The 20505-nt window shown below is 36.0% G+C and overlaps 1 protein-coding gene across 14 annotated transcripts in view; it reads left to right on the forward strand.

Annotated features, from left to right (window-relative positions):
- The window catches only part of DLG1 (discs large MAGUK scaffold protein 1), a 285352-nt gene that overhangs the window by 211699 nt on the left and 53148 nt on the right, over nucleotides 1–20505 (forward strand). For all 14 annotated transcript variants that reach the window (XM_073804060.1, XM_073804059.1, XM_073804062.1 and 11 more), the window contains one exon: nucleotides 18861–18975. In XM_073804060.1, coding sequence (XP_073660161.1) covers nucleotides 18861–18975 — 115 coding nt within the window. The remainder of the gene's footprint in view (nucleotides 1–18860; nucleotides 18976–20505) is intronic.

Genomic DNA, 20505 nt, shown 5'->3' on the forward strand with positions numbered 1-20505 from the left:
AGCTACCATATGACCCTACAGTCCCACTCCTGGGCATATATCCAGAGAAAAACATGGTCCGAAAGGGTACATGCACCCCAGTGTTCACTGCAGCACTGTTTACAGTAGCTAAGACATGGAAGCAACCTAAATGTCCATCAACAGAGGCTAAAGAAGATGTGGTACATATACATATGTATATGTGGTACATATATACAATGGAATATTACTCAGCTATTAAAAAGAATGAAATAGTGCCATTTGGAGCAACGTGGATGGATCTAGAGATTGTCATACTGAGTGAAGTAAGTCAGACAGAGAAAGAGAAGTATCGTATAATATCCCTTATATGTGGAATCTAAAAGAAATGATACAAATGAACTTATTTACAAAACAGAAACAGATTTCACAGACTTAGAGAATGAGCTTATGGTTACCTGGGGGAAAGAAGTAGGGGAAGGGATAGTTAGGGAGTTTGGGATCAACATGTACACACTGCTATATTTAAAATGGACAACCAACAAGGACCCTACTGTACAGCACAGGGAACTCTGCTCAATGTTATGTGGCAGCCTGGATGGGAGGGGAGTTTGCGGGAGAATGGATACATGTATATGTATGTCTGAGTCCCTTTGCTATGCACCTGAAACTATCACAACATTGTTAATTGTCTATATTCCAATATAAAATAGTTAAATTAGAAAAAAAAAGAAACTTCTGGAACCCCATAAAAATATTAAGTTATTAATAAGGAGGTAAAAATTGATTGATAAAAGGAAGAACTGCTCTAATGCTTGGTGAGCATAGATCTGAACAAGGATTGTTAATTTTACCACTTTTATGTTTAGTGACTCTTAACTAAGCCTAATGTACCCCTGTATGCAGTAGGTATACTTGCCACTGATGGTTGTCAAGGGTGGGCTACCCTTTTCCTAGGATAGTTATTGCGTGGACCTAGGAATCTCTCTTTCAGATTATCTTTTTCTGTGCTTGTACTCTATTTTTTTTCTTTTGCTCTTTTTTTGTGATTTCTGTACTTTTTTTCTGTATGAATCTTTCTGATTGATACTTTTTCTTTAGTTGTGTTCAAAACTTTTAAACTATTCTCATCTTGATGGAGCTACTTTTGTATCAAGGAGAACTTGCATTGTATGTTGATTATCCAGGTAGCTGCTATTTAGCAGACATCTTCTATGTTTCAAGGTTAGACCCTTATATTAATTAGTGTTGTGTATATATCTTTTTTTCCAAACACTCAACACCTGACTTTTTGTCCTGTTTGACTTCTCCAGGTGTATATCTCTTTAATGTTCAAAACTGACCATGACTGAAACAATTCTTTTACTCCCTCAGTAAATGGCACTTCCATTGATGGTTAAGCCAAAAGGCGAGGAGTCATCCTTGACTTCCCTCCCCTTTTCTCAACCTCTATGTCTCCGCCACTACCCTTACCAAACCCACTATCATATCTTACCTATTCTAATAGCCTCTAGCAAGTCTTCTTACTTCTTTCTTGACTTTCTCCAATCCATTCATCAGCCAAAATGATCTTTTTAAATACAAAGATTGGATTGTATCACTTTCTATTTAAAACACTTCCAATTATACTCTGAATAAAATCCAAAGCCTTTAATAGTGCCTGCAAGGCCCTGTGTGATCGAGCATAGCACAGTACATTTGGCTTCACTGCATGCCCTCTGTTCCTTCCTTTGCTCCTTCAGGTCTAACCACACAGGACTTCTTCTTTCAGACCCTTGATTACACCAGGTATTTTCCTAATTCTCTGTTCATTCTGTTTGTTCTTAGAATATTCTTTCCCCCTATTCTTTATATGATTGGCTCCTTCTCATAATTCCATTTGTCATAGCACTGTGACAATTTTTTTCTTTAAACAACTTAACACAGTTTATAATTGTATGTTTATTTAGGTGCCTGTTGGCTTTTTGTTTATTTAAGCCTTGCTCTAGAGGCTTATGAAACACATAGCTATATCCCTACATACAGGTGATGATATAGAGTCAAATAACAAAGCTAGTAATAGCTAGGCTTCAGTCCCAGGTCTGTTGCCTTCAAAATCTAGATACTTTTCACTGGGAATATTTTGATGAGTGTTTAGTCTGGCAGTATTGATTTATACTATAATCTTTTACCATAGCTATGGTGTCATTGCCTGATAAACACAAGGTAAGTACCAATAGAGCACAGAAAACAAACACTGCCTTAGGAATTCAAAAGGAGGTAAATCATATTGCCTGGTATGAGGAAAAAATGCCATAGAGTACAATTGGGGCTCAACTGGAAACCTGAAAAATGGGTAGTCTTTAGATGGGCAGAGAGAAGAAATGACATTCTATGAAGAATAACAGAAGACCAAAGATAAGAGAGTTAAAATTTAAAAGCATCTTTTGGGTACTTTAAAAACTTACCTGTCCTCCTTGCTGTATTGCTACTTACCTTATGTTTGTTTATTAGGTAGTGACTTGATGGCTTTATGTTTTGTTTTACAACTAACTATGTAGTTTTAACAAATGTACTTTGGTTGTACAGCACTTTTTCTAAAAAACATATTCCACGTCATCAGTGTGTAACTTCTGTGAGGGCCAAGGATATAAATTGAAGATAAGAGTCAGATTTTCTTTCTCAGTGAGGGGGCTATTTTACAAAGTACAAAAGGAGTCGCCTGATACTCTGATAATCAGTCATCTCCTTGCAGTTAGTATCTTCACTTTATTAATGACGAATCCATTGGGATTCTCTGCTTCATTGATAATCTGACATATATACATACATACAAACAGACAAAGAGTGAAGAGGAAAACTTCTTGGTAAGAGTAAGTTTTTATCTTTTAGGATCTATAGCTTGCCTGTTGGTCTCCCATGAAATACTGTTATGAGTTTTTCAGCCTGTATACTTTGAACTTTTATGACATAGGCTCTAAGTATGAAAAAATAATCTCCACAATACATTTAGAATGACTTTAACTCCTAGCTCCCCCAGTTTTGCTAACTCCAGAGACAAGCAACAGTTTGTTTTTAGAGCTTTACTACTAAGCATTCTGGGGAATTATAATCAGAAATCAAACATGGGCACTGGAAATACAATTCTAGTTTTTTCTCCATATCCAGAAGTTACAAAATTTGGACAGATAGTTCCTGGTCTATAGTTATAGACTCTGTGGGCTGGGTGATAGACTGTAATAGAAAAAAATGTGTGCCGGGCATCTAACCATATTTATTAGCTCTTTTAATTCCCATAAAGCCCTATAAAGTGGGCACTTTTACCATCATTTTACATTACAGTTGAGTAAAATAAGGCACAAAAAGGTTAAGTAACTTGCCAGTTACATAGCTGTTAAGTGATTAAGATTCATTCTAGCCCTTTGTAGAGGAGGAAAAACTTTTCCTCTACCCTTTTAGTTTCAGTAGCTGGGCCCTATGAATTAAACTGACAGAAGACAGATTAACAGAAGAAAATATTTTATTTTGCCTGCATACACAGAGCCAACAAAAGAAGGAGTTGGCTCATTAAATGATTAAAGTTAAAGGCTTATCTACCTAACATAGTATGGAAAAGGAAGTGGAGATAAAAAGCCTTCTGTGGGAAAAATAAATAGGTTTCTTAAGGAAAGAAAAGTACATTTTTAGGAGAAAGTTTGTGATAATGTTTGTCTCTACAGTATGAGTGGTCTTTCCATCTTCTTCAAGGCCATAAAGCTCCCCAAGAGAGGAGATTTACAATAGCCTCATTTCCCAGAAGTAGCTCCTTTTAGTCAGATAACAAAAGCTCTAAGAAGGCTTTTTTCTACATTTGTTGAACCTCAGATATCTTCAGCGTAAAATAATCTCTGTGACAACTCTGGGGTTCCAAGTGGTCCCCACACGTTGAACACCTCTCAACTATACATTAAAGCTACCTCCCTTCACAAACCCTAAACTCAAAAATGTTTTATCTCAGTGTTCCTCAGGTATACTATACCAACTTCCAGACCTTATTTTTTGGTTCAGAAAATATTAATTATATTGATATTATAAAGGAAAAAGAGCAAAGGGAAAGAATTAAACTTATATTAAATATATGTTCTGTTTCCCATTGGACATGTCTTAAACTTATGAGGTATTTTTATTTCGTTTTTGTAAGAAGAAAAAAAATCTTTGAGATTGGTGTTACTGTCCCTAATCTTCAAGTGACTGAAGTCTAGAAAAGCTGAGAGGTTTGGCGATAGACACTTTCCCGTGTTTCAAAGGTTTAATTTAAATCTGAGTTGCAGAGATCGAGTTTTAACCCATCTTCTCATTTTATTTTCATAATTACTTTTGGTAACAACCAAAGAGAGTCTGGAGACTGAATGGAGAGGTTGTATTGGATTAGTGGCATTTCTTTGGAAACATATGTCATCTCTTAAAGTGGTTTTCTGGAGCAGATTCCTAATTAATTTTTTTCAGTATCTTACTTTCCTTCCTATACCTTTCTACCCTTTCCTAACTACTTAAAACAACCAGCCTGACTTCTTACTCAGAAACTTTCCATTTTTCTTTTCTAGACCAGTCATAATATCCATTCTCTGATACTTGTTGCTCTCAGATGTTAACTGTGTATTTAATTAATATATTTCATTATAGAGTATAAATGAGTTTTATTCTTCATAGTTGGGATTGCGAGTTTCAAAGAAATTGGGAGAGGTAAAATTTCTCCCCACTCTTCTGCCCCCTGCTTTCCTCCATCTTTTCACTTGAAGTGTGGAGGTGCAAACTAAGATGAGAAGTTGAAAACGGAATAAAATGCAGAAAGTTCGCTATTAAACATTTTCTCTCCTCTTATAACCATACACATATTATTTAACTTACAGCCAGTAGTTCAGAGACTCCCTAATATATTTCATGACAGGAAATATAGTTTGGTTCAGGAATTTCTGAAATGCTTAGTGGAGATTATCTCTTAGGTAACATTTTAGTTCTCTCCAATGGTAGCTTTCCTGAAATTAGTTGTGGTGTAATTTCTAGAAGAGGGGTGCAAATGACTTAGCAGAAAAAAAGAAATGAGACTTCCTCCAAAATAAAATATAAGAAAGGGTACACAGGATGGGTGTAAGGTGGAAATTGTTAGAGCTGAAAGTATGAATTGATTGAAACAAAAGGAAAAGATGAGAATCTTAGCTAGGTGAATGAAATGGAAGGCTTAAAGGAAAAGTAACTTTGAGGAAAGTATTGAAGTATCTTTGGAACAGACGGACCGATGGTTATGAGGAATTATTAATAGTAAGTAAAGACCGTAAATATGAAAATCTGAACAGAGTGAACAAAATAAGAAAGGCACGTATTTAAGAAATTATCAGGAATTGAGTTTAGGTCTCCAATATCTTAAATGTTGACTGGGACTGTAACTGCTTTGTAGTAACTTAGTTCTTAGGAAAGAAATTTTTTGCCTCACTATAAAATAAGGTAATGTGATCTTTTTACAGAAAGTTTTTAAATTTCTAAAACGTAGAATATTTTAAATCACTAGGACTTTGGTTAATTCAGTTGGCAAGATGGCTGAAAACAACTAATAATGTTACGTGAAATATAATGAACGTCTTATTAAAAGCATCAAAGTGCTGCTAAGGCAGTAAGGAATTATCAAACAAAAAGTGAAGGGAAACTGGGAACTCAGAGAACTAAAGAATCACAGAAGTTACTTGAATAAGTGCAGTGATGTACTGGCTTACAAGGGTCAGTTAAACTTTCAGGAATTTTGCAAACTAGCTGTTAAACATGGTCATTATTTTTTTATATATAAATTTATTTATTTTTGGCTGTGTTGGGTCTTCGTTGCTGTGCGCAGGCTTCCTCTAGTTGCGGCAAGTGGGGGCTACTATTGCAGTGCGTGGGCTTCTCATTGCCCTGGCTTCTCTTGTTGCAGAGCATGGGCTCTAGGGTGCGGGCTTCAGTAGCTGTGGCACACGGGCTCAGTAGTTGTGGCTTTTGGGCTCTAGAGCACAGGTTCAGTAGTTGTGGTGCACTGGCCTAGTTGTTCCGTGGCATGTGGGATCTTCCTGGACCAGGGCTCAAACCTGTGTCCTCTGCATTGGCAGGCGCATTCTTAACCACTGCGCCACCAGGGAAGTCCCAACATGGTCATTATTAAAAATAAAATTAGACAGGCTCTTTGATAGGGCTAATGGTGGACTCTGGAGGGCTCTTGCCAAGGAGTACTTCCCAGAACTTCTGCCAGTGTTCTTGTCCCCGTGGTGAAACACAGCCAACCCCTGCCTCTGCAGGAGACCCTCCAGCACTAGCAGCCGTGTGGCTGACAGGGTCTTGGTGCTCCGGCTGGGTGTCAGGCCTGTGCCTCTGACCAGAGACCTCCCGGCTCCACATAATATCACATGGCGAAAGCTCTCCCAGACATCTCCATCTCAATGCCAAGACCCAGCTCCATTCAACACCCAGCAAGCTACAGTGCCAGACAACCTATGCCAAACAACTAGCAAGACAGGAACACAACCCCACCCATTAGCAGAGAGGCTGCCTAAAATCATAATAAGGTCACAGACACCCCAAAACACACCACCGGACGTGGTCCTGCCCACCAGAAAGACAAGATCCAGCCTCATCCACCAGAGGACAGGCACCAGTCCCCTCCACCAGAAGGCCTACGCAACTGAACCAACCTTAGCCACTGGGGGCAGACACCAAAAACAACGGGAACTACAAACCTGCAGCCTGTGAAAAGGAGACCCCAAACACAGTAAGTTAAGCAAAATGAGAAGACAGAGAAACACACAGCAGATGAAGGAGCAAGGTAAAAACCCACCAGACCAAACAAATGAAGAGGACATAGGCAGTCTACCTGAGAAAGAATTCAGAGTAATGATAGTAAAGATGATCCAAAATCTTGAAAATAGAATGGAGAAAATACAAGAAACATTTAACAAGGACCTAGAAGAACTAAAGAGCAAACAAACAATGATGAACAGCACAGTAAATGAAGTTAAAAATTCTCCAGAAAGAATCAATAGCAGAATAACTGAGGCAGAAGAACGGATAGATGACCTGGAAGATAAAATAGTGGAAATAACTACCACAGAGCAGAATAAAGAAGAATGAAAAGAATGGAGGACAGTCTCAGAAACCTCTGGGACAACATTAAACACACCAACGTTCGAATTATAGGGGTCCCAGAAAAAGAAGAGAAAGAGAAAGGGACTGAGAAAATATTTGAAGAGATTATAGTTGAAAACTTCCCTAATATGGGAAAGGAAATAGTCAAGGCCAGGAAGCACAGAGAGTCCCATACAGGATAAATCCAAGGAGAAATACGCCAAGACACATATTAATCAAACTATCAAAAATTAAATACAACGAAAAAATATTAAAAGCAGCAAGGGAAAAGCAACAGTTAACATACAAGGGAATCCCATAAGGTTAATAGCTGATCTTTTAGCAGAAACTGCAAGCCAGAAGTGAGTGGCAGGACATATTTAAAGTGATGAAAGGGAAAAACCTAACAACCAAGATTACTGTATCCAGCAAGGATCTCATTCAGATTTGATGGAGAAATTAAAACCTTTACAGACAAGCAAAAGCTAAGAGAATTCAGCACCACCAAACCAGCTTTACAACAAATGCTAAAGGAACTTCTCTAGGCAGGAAACACAAGAGAAGGAAAAGACCTACAATAATAAACCCAAAACAATTAAGAAAATGGCAATTAAGAACATACATATTGATAACTACCTTAAACGTAAATGGATTAAATGCTCCAACCAAAAGACATAGACTGGCTGAATGGATACAAAAACAAGACCCGTATATATGGTGTCTACGAGAAACCCACTTCAGACCTAGGGACACATTCAGACTGAAAGTGAGGGGATGGAAAAAGATACTCCATGCAAACGGAAATCAAAAGAAAGCTGGAGTAGCAGTTCTCATATCAGGCAAAATAGACTTTAAAATGAAGACTATTACAAGAGACAAAGAAGGACACTACATAATGATGAAGGGATCAATCCAAGAAAAAGATATAACAATTCTAAATATTTATGCACCCAGCATAGGAGCACCTCAATACGTAAGGCAAATGCTAACACCCATAAAAGGGGAAATCGACAGTAACACGATCACAGTAGGGGACTTTAACACCCCACTTTCACCAATGGACAGATCATCCAAAATGAAAATAAATAAGGAAACACAAGCTTTAAATGATACATTAAACAAGATGGACTTAATTGATACTTATAGGGCATTCCATCCAAAAACAACAGAATACACATTTTTCTCAAGTGCTCATGGAACATTCTCCAGGATAGATCATATCTTGGGTCACAAATCAAGCCTTGGTAAATTTAAGAAAATTGAAATCGTATCAAGTATCTTTTCCAACCACAACACTATGAGACTAGATGTCAATTACAGGAAAAAATCTGTAAAAATTACAAACATGTGGAGGCTAAACAATACACACTAAATAAGCAAGAGATCACTGAAGAAATCAAAGAGGAAATAAAAAAATACCTAGAAACAAATGACAATGAAAACACGACGACCCAAAACCTATTGGATGCAGCAAAAGCATTTCCAAGAGGGAAGTTTATAGCAATACAATCCTACCTCAAGAAACAAAAAACATCTCAAATACACAACCTACTCTTACACCTAAAGCAATTAGAGAAAGAAGAACAAAATAACCCCAAAGTTAGCAGGAGGAAGGAAATAATAAGATCAGATTAGAAAAAAATGAAAAAGAAATGAAGGAAACGATAGCAAAGATCAGTAAAACTAAAAGCTGGTTCTTTGAGAAGATAAACAAAACTGATAAACCATTAGCCACACTCATCAAGAAAACAAGGAAGGAGACTCAAATCAATAGAATTAGAAATGAAAAAGGAAAAGTAACTACTGACACTGCAGAAATACAAAGGATGATGAGAGATTACTACATGCAACTATATGCCAATAAAATGGCCAACCTGGAAGAAATGGACAAATTCTTAGAAAAGCACAACCTTCCAAGACTGAACGAGGAAGAAATAGAAAATATAAACAGACCAATCACAAGCACTGAAATTGAAACTGTGATTAAAAATCTTCCAACAAACAAAAGCCCAGGACCAGATGGCTTCACAGGCAAATTCTATCAAACATTTAGAGAAGAGCTAACACCTATCCTTCTCAAACTGTTCCAAAATATAGCAGAGGGGGAACACTCCCAAACTCATTATACGAGGCCACCATCACCCTGATGCCAAAACCAGACAAGGATGTCACAAAGAAAGAAAACCACAGGCCAATATCACTGATGAACACAGATGCAAAAATCCTCAACAAAATACTAGCAAACAGAATCCAACAGCACATTAAAAGGATCATACACCATGATCAAGTGGGGTTTATCCCAGGAATGCAAGGATTCTTCAATATATGCAAATCAATCAATGTGATAAACCGTATTAACAAATTGAAGGAGAAAACTCATATGATCCTGTCAATAGATGCAGAAAAAGCTTTCGACAATATTCAACACCCATTTATAATAAAGACCCTCCAGAAAGTAGGCATAGAAGGAACTTACCTCAACATAATGAAGGCCATGTATGACAAAACCACAGCCAGCATTGTTCTCAGTGGTGAAAAACTGAAAGCATTTCCACTAAGATCAGGAACAAGACAAAGTTGCCCACTTTCACCACTATTATTCAACATAGTTTTGGAAGTTTTAGCCACAGCAATCAGAAGAAAAAGAAAAGGAATCCAAATCGGAAAAGAAAAAGTAAAACTGTCACTGTGCAGATGACATGATACTATACATAGAGAATCCTAAAGATGCCACCAGAAAACTACTAGAGCTAATCATTGAATTTGGTAAAGTAGCAGGATACAAAATTAATGCAGAGAAATCTCTGGCATTCCTATACACTAACAATGAAAAATCTGAAAGAGAAGTTAAAGGTACACTCCCATTTACCACTGTAACAAAAAGAATAAAATGCCTAGGAATAAGCCTACCTAAGGAGACAAAAGACCTGTATGCAGAAAACTATAAGACACTGATGAAGGAAATTAAAGATGATACAAACAGATGGAGAGATATACCATGTTCTTGAATTGGAAGAATGAACATTGTGAAAATGGCTGTACTACCCAAAATGATCTACAGATTCAGTGCAATCCCTATCAAACTACCAATGGCATTTTTCACAGAACTAGAACAAAACATTTCATAATTTGTATGGAAACACAAAAGACCCCAAATAGCCAAAGCAATCTTGAGAAAGAAAAACAGAGTTGGAGGAATCAGGCTCCCTGACTTCAGACTACACTAAAAATCTACAGTAATCAAGACAGTATGGTACTGGCACAAAAACAGAAATATAGATCAGTGGAACAGGATAGAAAGCCCAGAGATAAATCCACACATATATGGTCACCTTGTCTTTGATATAGGAGGCAAAAATATACAGTAGAGAAAAGACAGCCTCTTTCCCAGTGCTGGAAAAACTGGACAGCTACATGTAAAAGAATGAAATTAGAACACACCCTAACACCATATACAAAAATAAATTCAAAATGGATTAAAGACCTAAATCTAAGGCCAGACACTATACAATTCTTAGAGGAAAACATAGGCAGAAGAACACTCTATGACGTAAATCACAGCAAGATCCTTTTTGACCCACCTCCTAGAGAAATGGAAGTAAAAGCAAAAATAAATGGAACCTAATGAAACTTAAAAGCTTTTGCACAGCAAAGGAAACCATAAACGAGATGAAAAGACAACCCTCAGAATGGGAGAAAATATTTGCAGATGAAGCAACTGACAGAGGATTAATCTCCAAAATTTACAAGCAGCTCAATATAAAAAGAGCAAACAACTCAATCCAAAAATGGACAGAAGACCTAAACAAACATTTCTCCAAAGAAGACATGCAGATTGCCAACAAACACATGAAAGGATGTTCAACATCACTAATCATTAGAGAAATGCAAATCAAAACTACAATGAGGTATCAGCTCACACCAGTCAGAATGGCCATCATCCAAAAATCTACAAACAGTAAATGCTGGAGAGGGTGTGGAGAAAATGGAACCCTCTTGCACTGTTGGTGGGAATGTAAATTGATACAGCCACTATGGAGAACAGTATGCAGGTTCCTTAAAAAACTAAAAATAGAACTACCATATGACCCAGCAATCCCACTACTGGGCACATACCCTGAGAAAACCATAATTCAAAAAGAGGCATGTACCACAATGTTCATTGCAGCTCTATTTATAATAGCCAGGACATGGAAGCAACCTTAGTGTCCATCGACAGATGAATGGATAAAAAAGGTGTGGCACATATATACAATGGAATATTACTCAGCCATAAAAGGAATGAAATTGAGTTATTTGTAGTGAGGTGGATGGACCTAGAGACTGTCATACAGAGTGAAGTAAGTCAGAAAGAGAAAAATACCATATGCTAACACATATATATGGAATCAAAAAAAAAAGGTTCTAAAGAACCTAGGGGCAGGACAGGAATAAAGACGCAGACGTAGAGAATGGATTTGAGGACGTGGGGAGAGGGAAGGGTAAGCTGGGATGAAGTGAAAGAGTGGTGTGGACATATATACACTACCAAATGTAAAATAGATCACTGGTGGGAAGCGCCTGCATAGCACGGGCAGATCAGCTTGGTGCTTTGTATCCACCTAGATGGGTGGGATAGGGAGGGTGGGAGGGAGACGCAAGAGGGAGGAGTTATGGGGACGTATGTATATATATAGCTGATTCAGTTTGTTATACAGCAGAAACTAACACACCACTGTAAAGCAATTATACTCCAATAAAGGTGTTTTAAAAATAAATAAAAATTCAAATCTAAAAAAAAAAAAGTTAAATTTAAAACTGAATTGCAAAAAAAAACCAAAAAAAAAAACTGAATTGCCCAGAACTCCCCACTCCTCACCCCCAGAAAAAAATTAAGGTAGCAAAACCAGATGAAAAGGTATCCCCATGAACCTCAATATAAAAGCAGGTATAAACAAGCTGTCAACAGCTGTAAGACCCCATGATATCAGCATCTGTACCCGGAGAATCAGTAGAAGAAGCCCAAAAGCCAATCTGTACTCATTTAAAAAACGAGGTGGATCTATTGAGAACTGCCTCTGAAACTATAAGGGTTTTTGCACAATCTACATGTGAGTGCAAGGGATCTGCAATAAGGTGTGAAGAAGCTGGAGCAGTCTGAGCCCCATGACCCAATTAACCAGCTACAGCTCCCTTTTAGTTCAAAGCCCCACACCAAGGAACAATTACTAGGAATAAAATCCAAACTGAGCAGGATAGGGATAATAGAGCCAAAGGATATAGAAGGTCCAGATGAGTGGGGGGAGAGAAAGCCCAGGAGATCTCACAGTATATGAGATATATCTTTGAACACTTGACAGAAACAGCAAAAGGGAGTTTTAGAGCTGTGGAGATAGAAAAGCCATCCTGATGCAATACTCTTACCTTAAAAAGTTTAGGAAAACTAATTTCTCATAAAAATGAACAACAGAAAAGGATCAAGATTGAATCCAATGGAAACCTATTTGGAAAATGAAAATAAGAATCAGAATAATGTCTCTACAATGAAAGTATGCCAGAAAGACATGCCCACAAAACAAATGAAAAGTATAACCTAATATTGCAAAACAAGTTAAAGGAAAATGAATATATGGAAGAACAACATAAATGAGTTAATAGAACTCAGGAAATTATTAGAGATAAAGAAAACTTTTATTTTAAAAATTAAGTTTAACTAGAAGGAGCACACAATAGTTATTTAAAGCAAGTAGGTAAAAAAGAGGAATTTTTAAAAATCAAAAATAAAGAGTTCTTTCCCTTCTGCATCCTGATCAATTTTGTATTAAAGCCATTAGGTGAAGCATAGCAAGGTAATTATGTGCATTGCAGGGCTGGGAAGGTGGGGGACATCTATGGTAAACCGTTAGGACTTAACCATGATGAGGGCTTCCACACAAGCAGCTGTCCTGGTGTGAGGAGTTGGAGCCTGAGCAGAGTGAGATGGTTACACATGGGACTGGTCAGAGCCCAGTCTGGAAAGTAGATGGTACTAGAAGCAGAAGGCTAGTTACATACAGAGAGATTGATCAAAGGAATATATATTTTAAGGGTAATGTTGTCTGTGATTTTCAGTGTTGGAGAAGAGCGTTATAAATATTGAAAGGGAGAAAACTAAATATAGACCATATATTATTAGATTAGAATTGGAGAAATTTTTATGAACATATTTTCAGTTTACATAATATAAACATATAGTTATAAATGTGTATCTATTTTACATATATATATGGAATTCCCTGGCTCTATCCACTGAGAAGGCCTGGGCTCAATGCCACCCCAGTAGCAATGAGCACACCTAAGCCTCAGATCTTAGCTTCTAAATACTATTCCCCATCTAAATTACCAAGGCTGTTTGGATAAATGGCCTGTTCCAGGAGTGGGGCAAGGAAATATTACAGATTACTCTGTAATATTTTATGCCAGAAAGCAAGGAAGTGCTCAAGGAATGATGGAGGCATGTCAAAGGGCACATAATCCAATTTGAAAGGGTTCCCACTGGCCAAATTGGGAACAATTTGAACATCAGATTGATGATAATAATACCTGATAGTAATCCACTGAATAAACTAAGGAATCATGGGTCTTTACTAATATAAATAAGTGAATTAATTGAAAGTTTGATGAGAATGGAGATGTGTACATGGTTTCAATAACTTGCTATTTGCAAATGGAAAAAGAGTAATTTTGCAATAGAGAAACCTGGCAGACACAACCTTCATCAAGTGCTGAAAGTTTATAGCATCAGTAATGGGACAAATCAGAAATGTATACCACCTGGTAGGGTGCATTGAAAAGAACATACATCTCTTCTGTGACATTCCTGCCAAAGTTGCAGGACTAAATGTGGGAACATCAGACAAATCTAAAGAAGACATTGTACAAAATAATTGTCCTCTAATTTTCAACGGTAGCAAGATTACAAAGTCAAGGAGAGACTGAGAAACTGCTCTGACTGGAGGAGACTTTAAAAATATGACAATTTTAATGTCTATATGCTCTGATATAACTCATGATTTCAAAATGGATCCTTTTGCTATTAAGGACATTATTGGAGAAACTTCAGTGGGATGTGAGCATTAGATGTAGTAATGTATTAACATTGCTTTCTTGATTTTGATGGTCTTGTGATTGTATAAGAAAGTATCTTTATTTGTAGGCATTACACACTGAGAATTCAAGAGTGACGTCAGAGTAGCATGTTACTCTCAAATGGTTCAGGAAAAAGTTTGTGATTGCTTCAATCTTTAAAAATATATTAATTTTTAAAAAAGAATAAGAAAGGGTTTGAGAGTGACAGATGTAGAAAGTAGGCAGAGAATATTCAACATGCATATAATAGTCTCATAGGAAAAAACCAAAACAGTACAACAAAACAAATAATAAAAATATATAAACAAGAAAACTTTTCTGAAATTAAAAATAATAATTTAAGCTACATATCGAAAGGACAATCCAGGTACCTAAGGTAATAACCATCACTGAGAAACATTCTAATAAAATTATTGGAATTAAGAGAAAAAATTTGGTGAAATTCCAGACCCCCAAAAAATGTTTTTTTAAAGAAAAGAAAATGAGGTTGTCATCAGAACTTCATCCTCCATCATTTATAAGAGACAATGGAGTCAACATATTTAAGAATCAAAGAAAGAAACTGTGAATCAAACAGACTTGAAATATAAAGACTGCAATCAAATGTATCAACAGAGAATTAGGATGTTATTGTTCACATAAACCCTTCCTGAGGAGAAAGAACAAACTTCAGATTTCAAAAATGGAAGAGATGCTGACATAAAGACTGGTGTTAGTAATTAAGGTAGTTATAAGGAAAAGAATGTATAATATGAAAAAACTGTATGCTATGACAGTTTGGAAAAAATGCAGTTATCAGAAAATGGGGGTAGAATTGTAGATAATGTGAAAATAGAAGGACTTGCCTGGTGGTTCAGTAGTTAAGAATCCAGCTGCCAATGCAGGGGACATGGGTTCAAGCCCTGGTTTGGGAGGATCCCACATACCGCAGAGCAACTAAGCCCATGCGCCACAACTACTGAGCCTGCACTCTAGAGCCTGCAGGCCACAACTGCTGAGCCCATGTGCTGCAACTACTGAAGCCCGTGCACCTAGAGCCCATGCTCTGCAACAAGAGAAGCCACTGCAATGAGAAACCCGCGCACTGCAACAAAGAGCAGCTCCCCCTCGCCGCAACTAGAGAAAGTCCGCAGGCAGCAACGAAGACCCAACGCAACAGGATAAAAAAAATTAGAATAAACTTTCTGATTGCTTTGAAGTTATTAATATAAAAGGATAATATTTCAAATTAGATCTGGGGAGATTGCTCATAGTAGGGGGCCAAAAGCCAAACCAAGAGTTATCATTAGAACAACAGAATAAAGCTTCCTAATTTTATATTTATATATTTACTTTTATAAATATTTAAATTTTATTTAAATATATTTTATTAAGTATATATAAATGTTTATAAGTGTTTTATAAACATTTATTAAAATACAAATTTTATATAAATATTTTATATATTCATATAATATGATCCCTTGTTTAGGAATCTAGTGTGCATGTGCGTGTGTGTATATATATATATATATATATATATATATATATATATATATATATATAAACTTAGGAAGGCTTGTCCTTGTGTGTGTGTGTGTGTATGTATATATGTGTATATATATATGAACAAATAGACTGCACAGTGAAACTGTGTTCCAGTTGCTATTACTTCATAACCACCCCTAAAGCTCAGTGGATTAAAACATCATTTTATGGATTCACTATGTTAGGAATTCCGCTGGAATTTTGGCTTGTATGGTTCTTGTGGCATAGACCGAGGTCACTTAATGAGATTCAGCTGATGGATGAGCTGCTTTGGAAGGTCCAAAATAGCTTCACTCCCCTTGTCTTGGGACTTTGTTGGCATCAGCTAGAAGTTTAGGCTCAGAGAACTATCACATGACCTCTGAAGAGTGGTGCTTTGAGAGTAGTTGAACTTCTTACATGGTGTCTGGCTTCCTCCAGATCAAGCAGCCCATAAGAACCAGGCAAATGTTCCATGGACTCTTCTGATGTAACCTAGAAAGTCACATATGATCGTTTCTACCACATCCACTTGCTTACAATTGAGTCATAAGACCAGCCCAAATTCAAGAAGGGGATTAGACTCCACCTCTTGTTCAGGGAATGGCAATTATATATTCCATCTTTGGAATATATAATCTGCCACAAGCTATGTGTATAAAAGTCATGTATATATATATATTCAGCATATGAACATAAAATATAAAACAGAATGAATAGAACTGGAGATCACACAACTTCAATTATATCAAAAGTTAATTCAGCTTAATTGTTACAAGAAAACAATTTTCAGATTTGCTAGTAAAGCAAACTCTAACCCTATATAGTATCTTGTTGTAACAAAGAGTTAGAGTTTAGAAATAAAAGAACCATATAGCTATAAAAAAAGAATGAGGGACGTCTGTATATACTGCTGTGGAGCATTCTTACTATTACTGCAATAAGACTACTTATTATTAAATAAAATAAGCACGGCTTCCCTGGTGGCGCAGTGGTTGAGAATCTGCCTGCTAATGCAGGGGACACGGGTTCAAGCCCTGGTCTGGGAGGATCCCACATGCCGTGGAGCAGCTAGGCCCGTCTGGAGCCTGTGCTCCGCAACAAGAGAGGCCGCAGTAGTGAGAGGCCCGCGCACCGCAATGAAGAGTGGCCCCTGCTTGCCACAACTAGAGATAGCCCTCACACAGAAACAAAGACCCAACACAGCCAAAAAAATTAATTAATTTTTAAAAAATTAAGCAATGTGGAGAAATGTGTATGTTACTGTTTATTAAACAAGGAGGAACAATACATATATGTGTATGTACATATACATATTAATTATAAAATATATATATAGTTTAAATATACATATATTAAAATAATATAGAATAAGTATAAACATATTTGTATGTTACATATATGTTTACTTATATTATTAAAAGTGGAAGTATAAACATTTCTTTAAATGTTTATAATGACCAGGACAGAGTAGGTTAGGGAGAGAGGGATATTCTTGTTTGATATCCTTGTTTTATAGATTTGACTTTGGAACTGTTTTACCTACCTATAAAAACAATGAAAAATGTAAAAAGCAACCCCTAAAAATTGAAGTTGAAAATTAAAATGAACAAATGAACCTGGCTGTATATCCAGTTGGCAGCCTTAACACCTAGGAAGGAACTATTCCCAGTGACTTTAAAACAGTATTCAACTGTATATTCCTAATAAGCCATACTCCAAAGATAAAAAGAACTAGCAAAGGTAATTAACTGTTTTTAGTAATCATGTCATGGTTGTAGTTTTGGTGTTATTTTAAGACTGTTGTGAATATAATATGGGTTAAAACAAGTAAGTCGTGATGGGTCATCTAATTCTGTTACCCCCAGTGTCTTGAGAACCAGGATTCTTCATATTGCAAGGAAGCATATAAAGTAAGAAGAGATTAAGTAAAAACCTAATGGCCCTAATTTTTAATTAGAAGAACCAGTATAAACTCAGGATTCACTTCATATTTTTAATCTTTATCTTCATCCATCGATCTGTCTGTATCTTAGCTGTGTCTACATAGACTAAAGATTTGCCATGAGTTGATAATTGTTGAATTGTCAGGGATTCATTTTTACTAATCAGTCTACTAATGTTTATACTTTAAATTTTCTATTATATTTTTAAAGGGCAATAAAAGAATATTTTATTACATATTATTGTGAGCATTTAAATATTTCTGAGTTTTTTGATGAATTGTTGCTTCAATTCCTTAATCTTGGTATCCAGAAAACAAGCTTGATGACTGTGGTGAAAGGAAGAGTAACTCAGCAATAATCATGCTTACTCTTACTCTGTCTTCTTAAAACTACACACGCTCCAGACAAGTTACTTGCTCTTGCTATAAGACTGGTTTTATAAAAAAAATCTAATGGAATCTGACTTGTCTGTTAGTTGTTTGTTGTAAATAGAGAAAAAGGTATAAGTGTGTATAACCGTGTAATTGCAGTATTTTTGAAAAAGTGCTTAAACTTTTTGTTATTAATAGGTTTGGTAGCTTTTAATGTATGATATAGTTTAAAATAGTCCATCTTCAAAATCATATTTGTTTTTGTATAAAAAGTATCTTAAATAAAATGTTTATTTCTTCAGATTGCTTTTGTGCATCTTATTTTAACATTTGAAAATTTATAAATTATATAATGAGTTGAAGTAAATTTAATTTCATTTATTAACTTATTAAGGCATATTTTTCACATATTATTGACCCTGCACAAGTTCTATAATTTGAAAATATAGGATTAGCTGATTTCTTCACAGAAAAAGTCAGTAAACAAAGCATCTAGTATAAATTATTTTAGGCTTTTTTAAGTATAAAAATTAGAATAAATCCTACTTTTTAAAATTTACAGTTAAATTCGACAGTAAAATTGATACTGCTATTTGATACATGGAAATTGTCCTTTATTAAATGTGATACGAACTTTAAAATAGCATACTGAAAATACTGTTTTCAACCAGTTCTAATTCCTGGTACACTTAGAGATTGTTAAGTTTTAAAATTTGCATCTTGGGCAAAATCTTGTATAGATTACTCTTTTAAGGTTCTGACCACATTTAATCAATTATAAGACAGCTTACATATTTAATACTTTATCTTCAAGTAACTTATTTTTTTAGAATATAAAATATGAATTTATTTCTCTTTTTTCTTCCATCAGAATACAGTCGTTTTGAAGCCAAAATACATGACTTACGGGAGCAGATGATGAATAGTAGCATTAGTTCAGGTTCAGGTTCTCTTCGAACTAGCCAGAAGCGATCCCTCTATGTCAGGTAAATTTTTTAAATTTCTGATTATTGCAGTCTTTATGCATGCATGCAGATTCTTTCAGGTTTTTCACCATGACTTAGTTTTACTGTAGAAAAGTGTATTGCAAACCAAGGAAATGTTTTTTTATGATTGATTTCCTGATAGTGTGTCTTTCAGGAGTTGGAGTATTATTATAATTTTATTAATGAAAGTTATATAACCTCTTGAATAATAATAGTATGATAAAGAAATATAAAATAAATACAAACCAGAAAATTTTTTAAGTTGATATTTTACTGGGTGACTAGTGTAGCTTGATATGTCATATCATCCAACACTTCTGTTTACCTGTATCTTTTTATAATAAAATATTCTTCATTTGAGTAACATTTAATTTCTATAGTAAGTTCCACCAGTTCTTCTGTTTTCATGGCAGTAATTTATCTCTGCCTACCTGGATAGTGTACACCTCTAACTTGTGAGCATTTCTGGGGTCTCGTGGAGTAAATCTTGTTTCAATATCCTTCTCTTCAGGCACCCTATTTAGAGCTTCCTCTACTCTGCTAAATTTACCATCATCCAAAACCATGTTAAACTCTCTTTTCTCCTTGTTGTCTTCTCTCTTTTGTGTTTGTTTTTGGTGGTGGTGGTGATGTTGTCGTCATTTTAGTGAGTTTCAGGATGGAAAGGAAATACAAGCATTACCTCAGAGATTTTGCAGGTTTAGTTCCAGACCACTGCAATACAGTGAATATCACAATAAAGCAAGTCACGAATTTTTTGGTTTCCCAGTGTATATAAAAGTTATGTTTACACTATATTGTAGTCAGTTAAATGTGCAATAGAATTATGTCTTTAAAAACAATACATACCTCAATTTAAAAATATTTTATTGCTAAAAATGCTAACCATCAATGAGCCTTACACAAGTCATAGTTTTTTTTTTGCTGGTGGATGGTCCTGCCTCCATATTGATGACTGCTGACTGATCAAGGTGGTGTTGCTGGAGGTTGGGGTGGCTGTGGCAGTTTCCTAAAAATAAGACACCAGTGAAGTTTGCAAACTGACTGACTCTCCCGTTCGTGAACAGTTTCTCTGGAGCATGCAATGCTATTTGACAGCATTTTACCCACAGTCAACTTCTTTCAAAATTGCACTCAGTTCTCTCAGATCCTGCCGCTGCTTTATCAACTAAGTTGATGTAATATTTCCATCCCTTGTTGACATTTCAGTAATCTTCACAGCATCTTCACCAAGAGTGGGTTCACATCTGTAGTTACTTCCTCCGCTGAGGTCTCAGACCCCTCAAAGTCATCAGTGAGGTTTGGAATCAACTTCTTGCAAACTCCTGTTAATATTGATATTTTGACCTCTTCCGTGAATCACCAATGCTCTTAATGGCATCTAGAATGGTGAATCCTTTATGGGAGGTTTTCAATTTACTTTGTCCAGATCCATCAGAGGAATCACTATCATAACTAGTAAGTCTTGAAAGTCAAAATTACTCCTTGATCCATGGGCTACAGAATGGAAGTTGTCTTAGCAGGCATGAA

This window comes from Tursiops truncatus, chromosome 4 (assembly GCF_011762595.2).
Source record: "Tursiops truncatus isolate mTurTru1 chromosome 4, mTurTru1.mat.Y, whole genome shotgun sequence".
NCBI lineage: Eukaryota > Metazoa > Chordata > Mammalia > Artiodactyla > Delphinidae > Tursiops > Tursiops truncatus.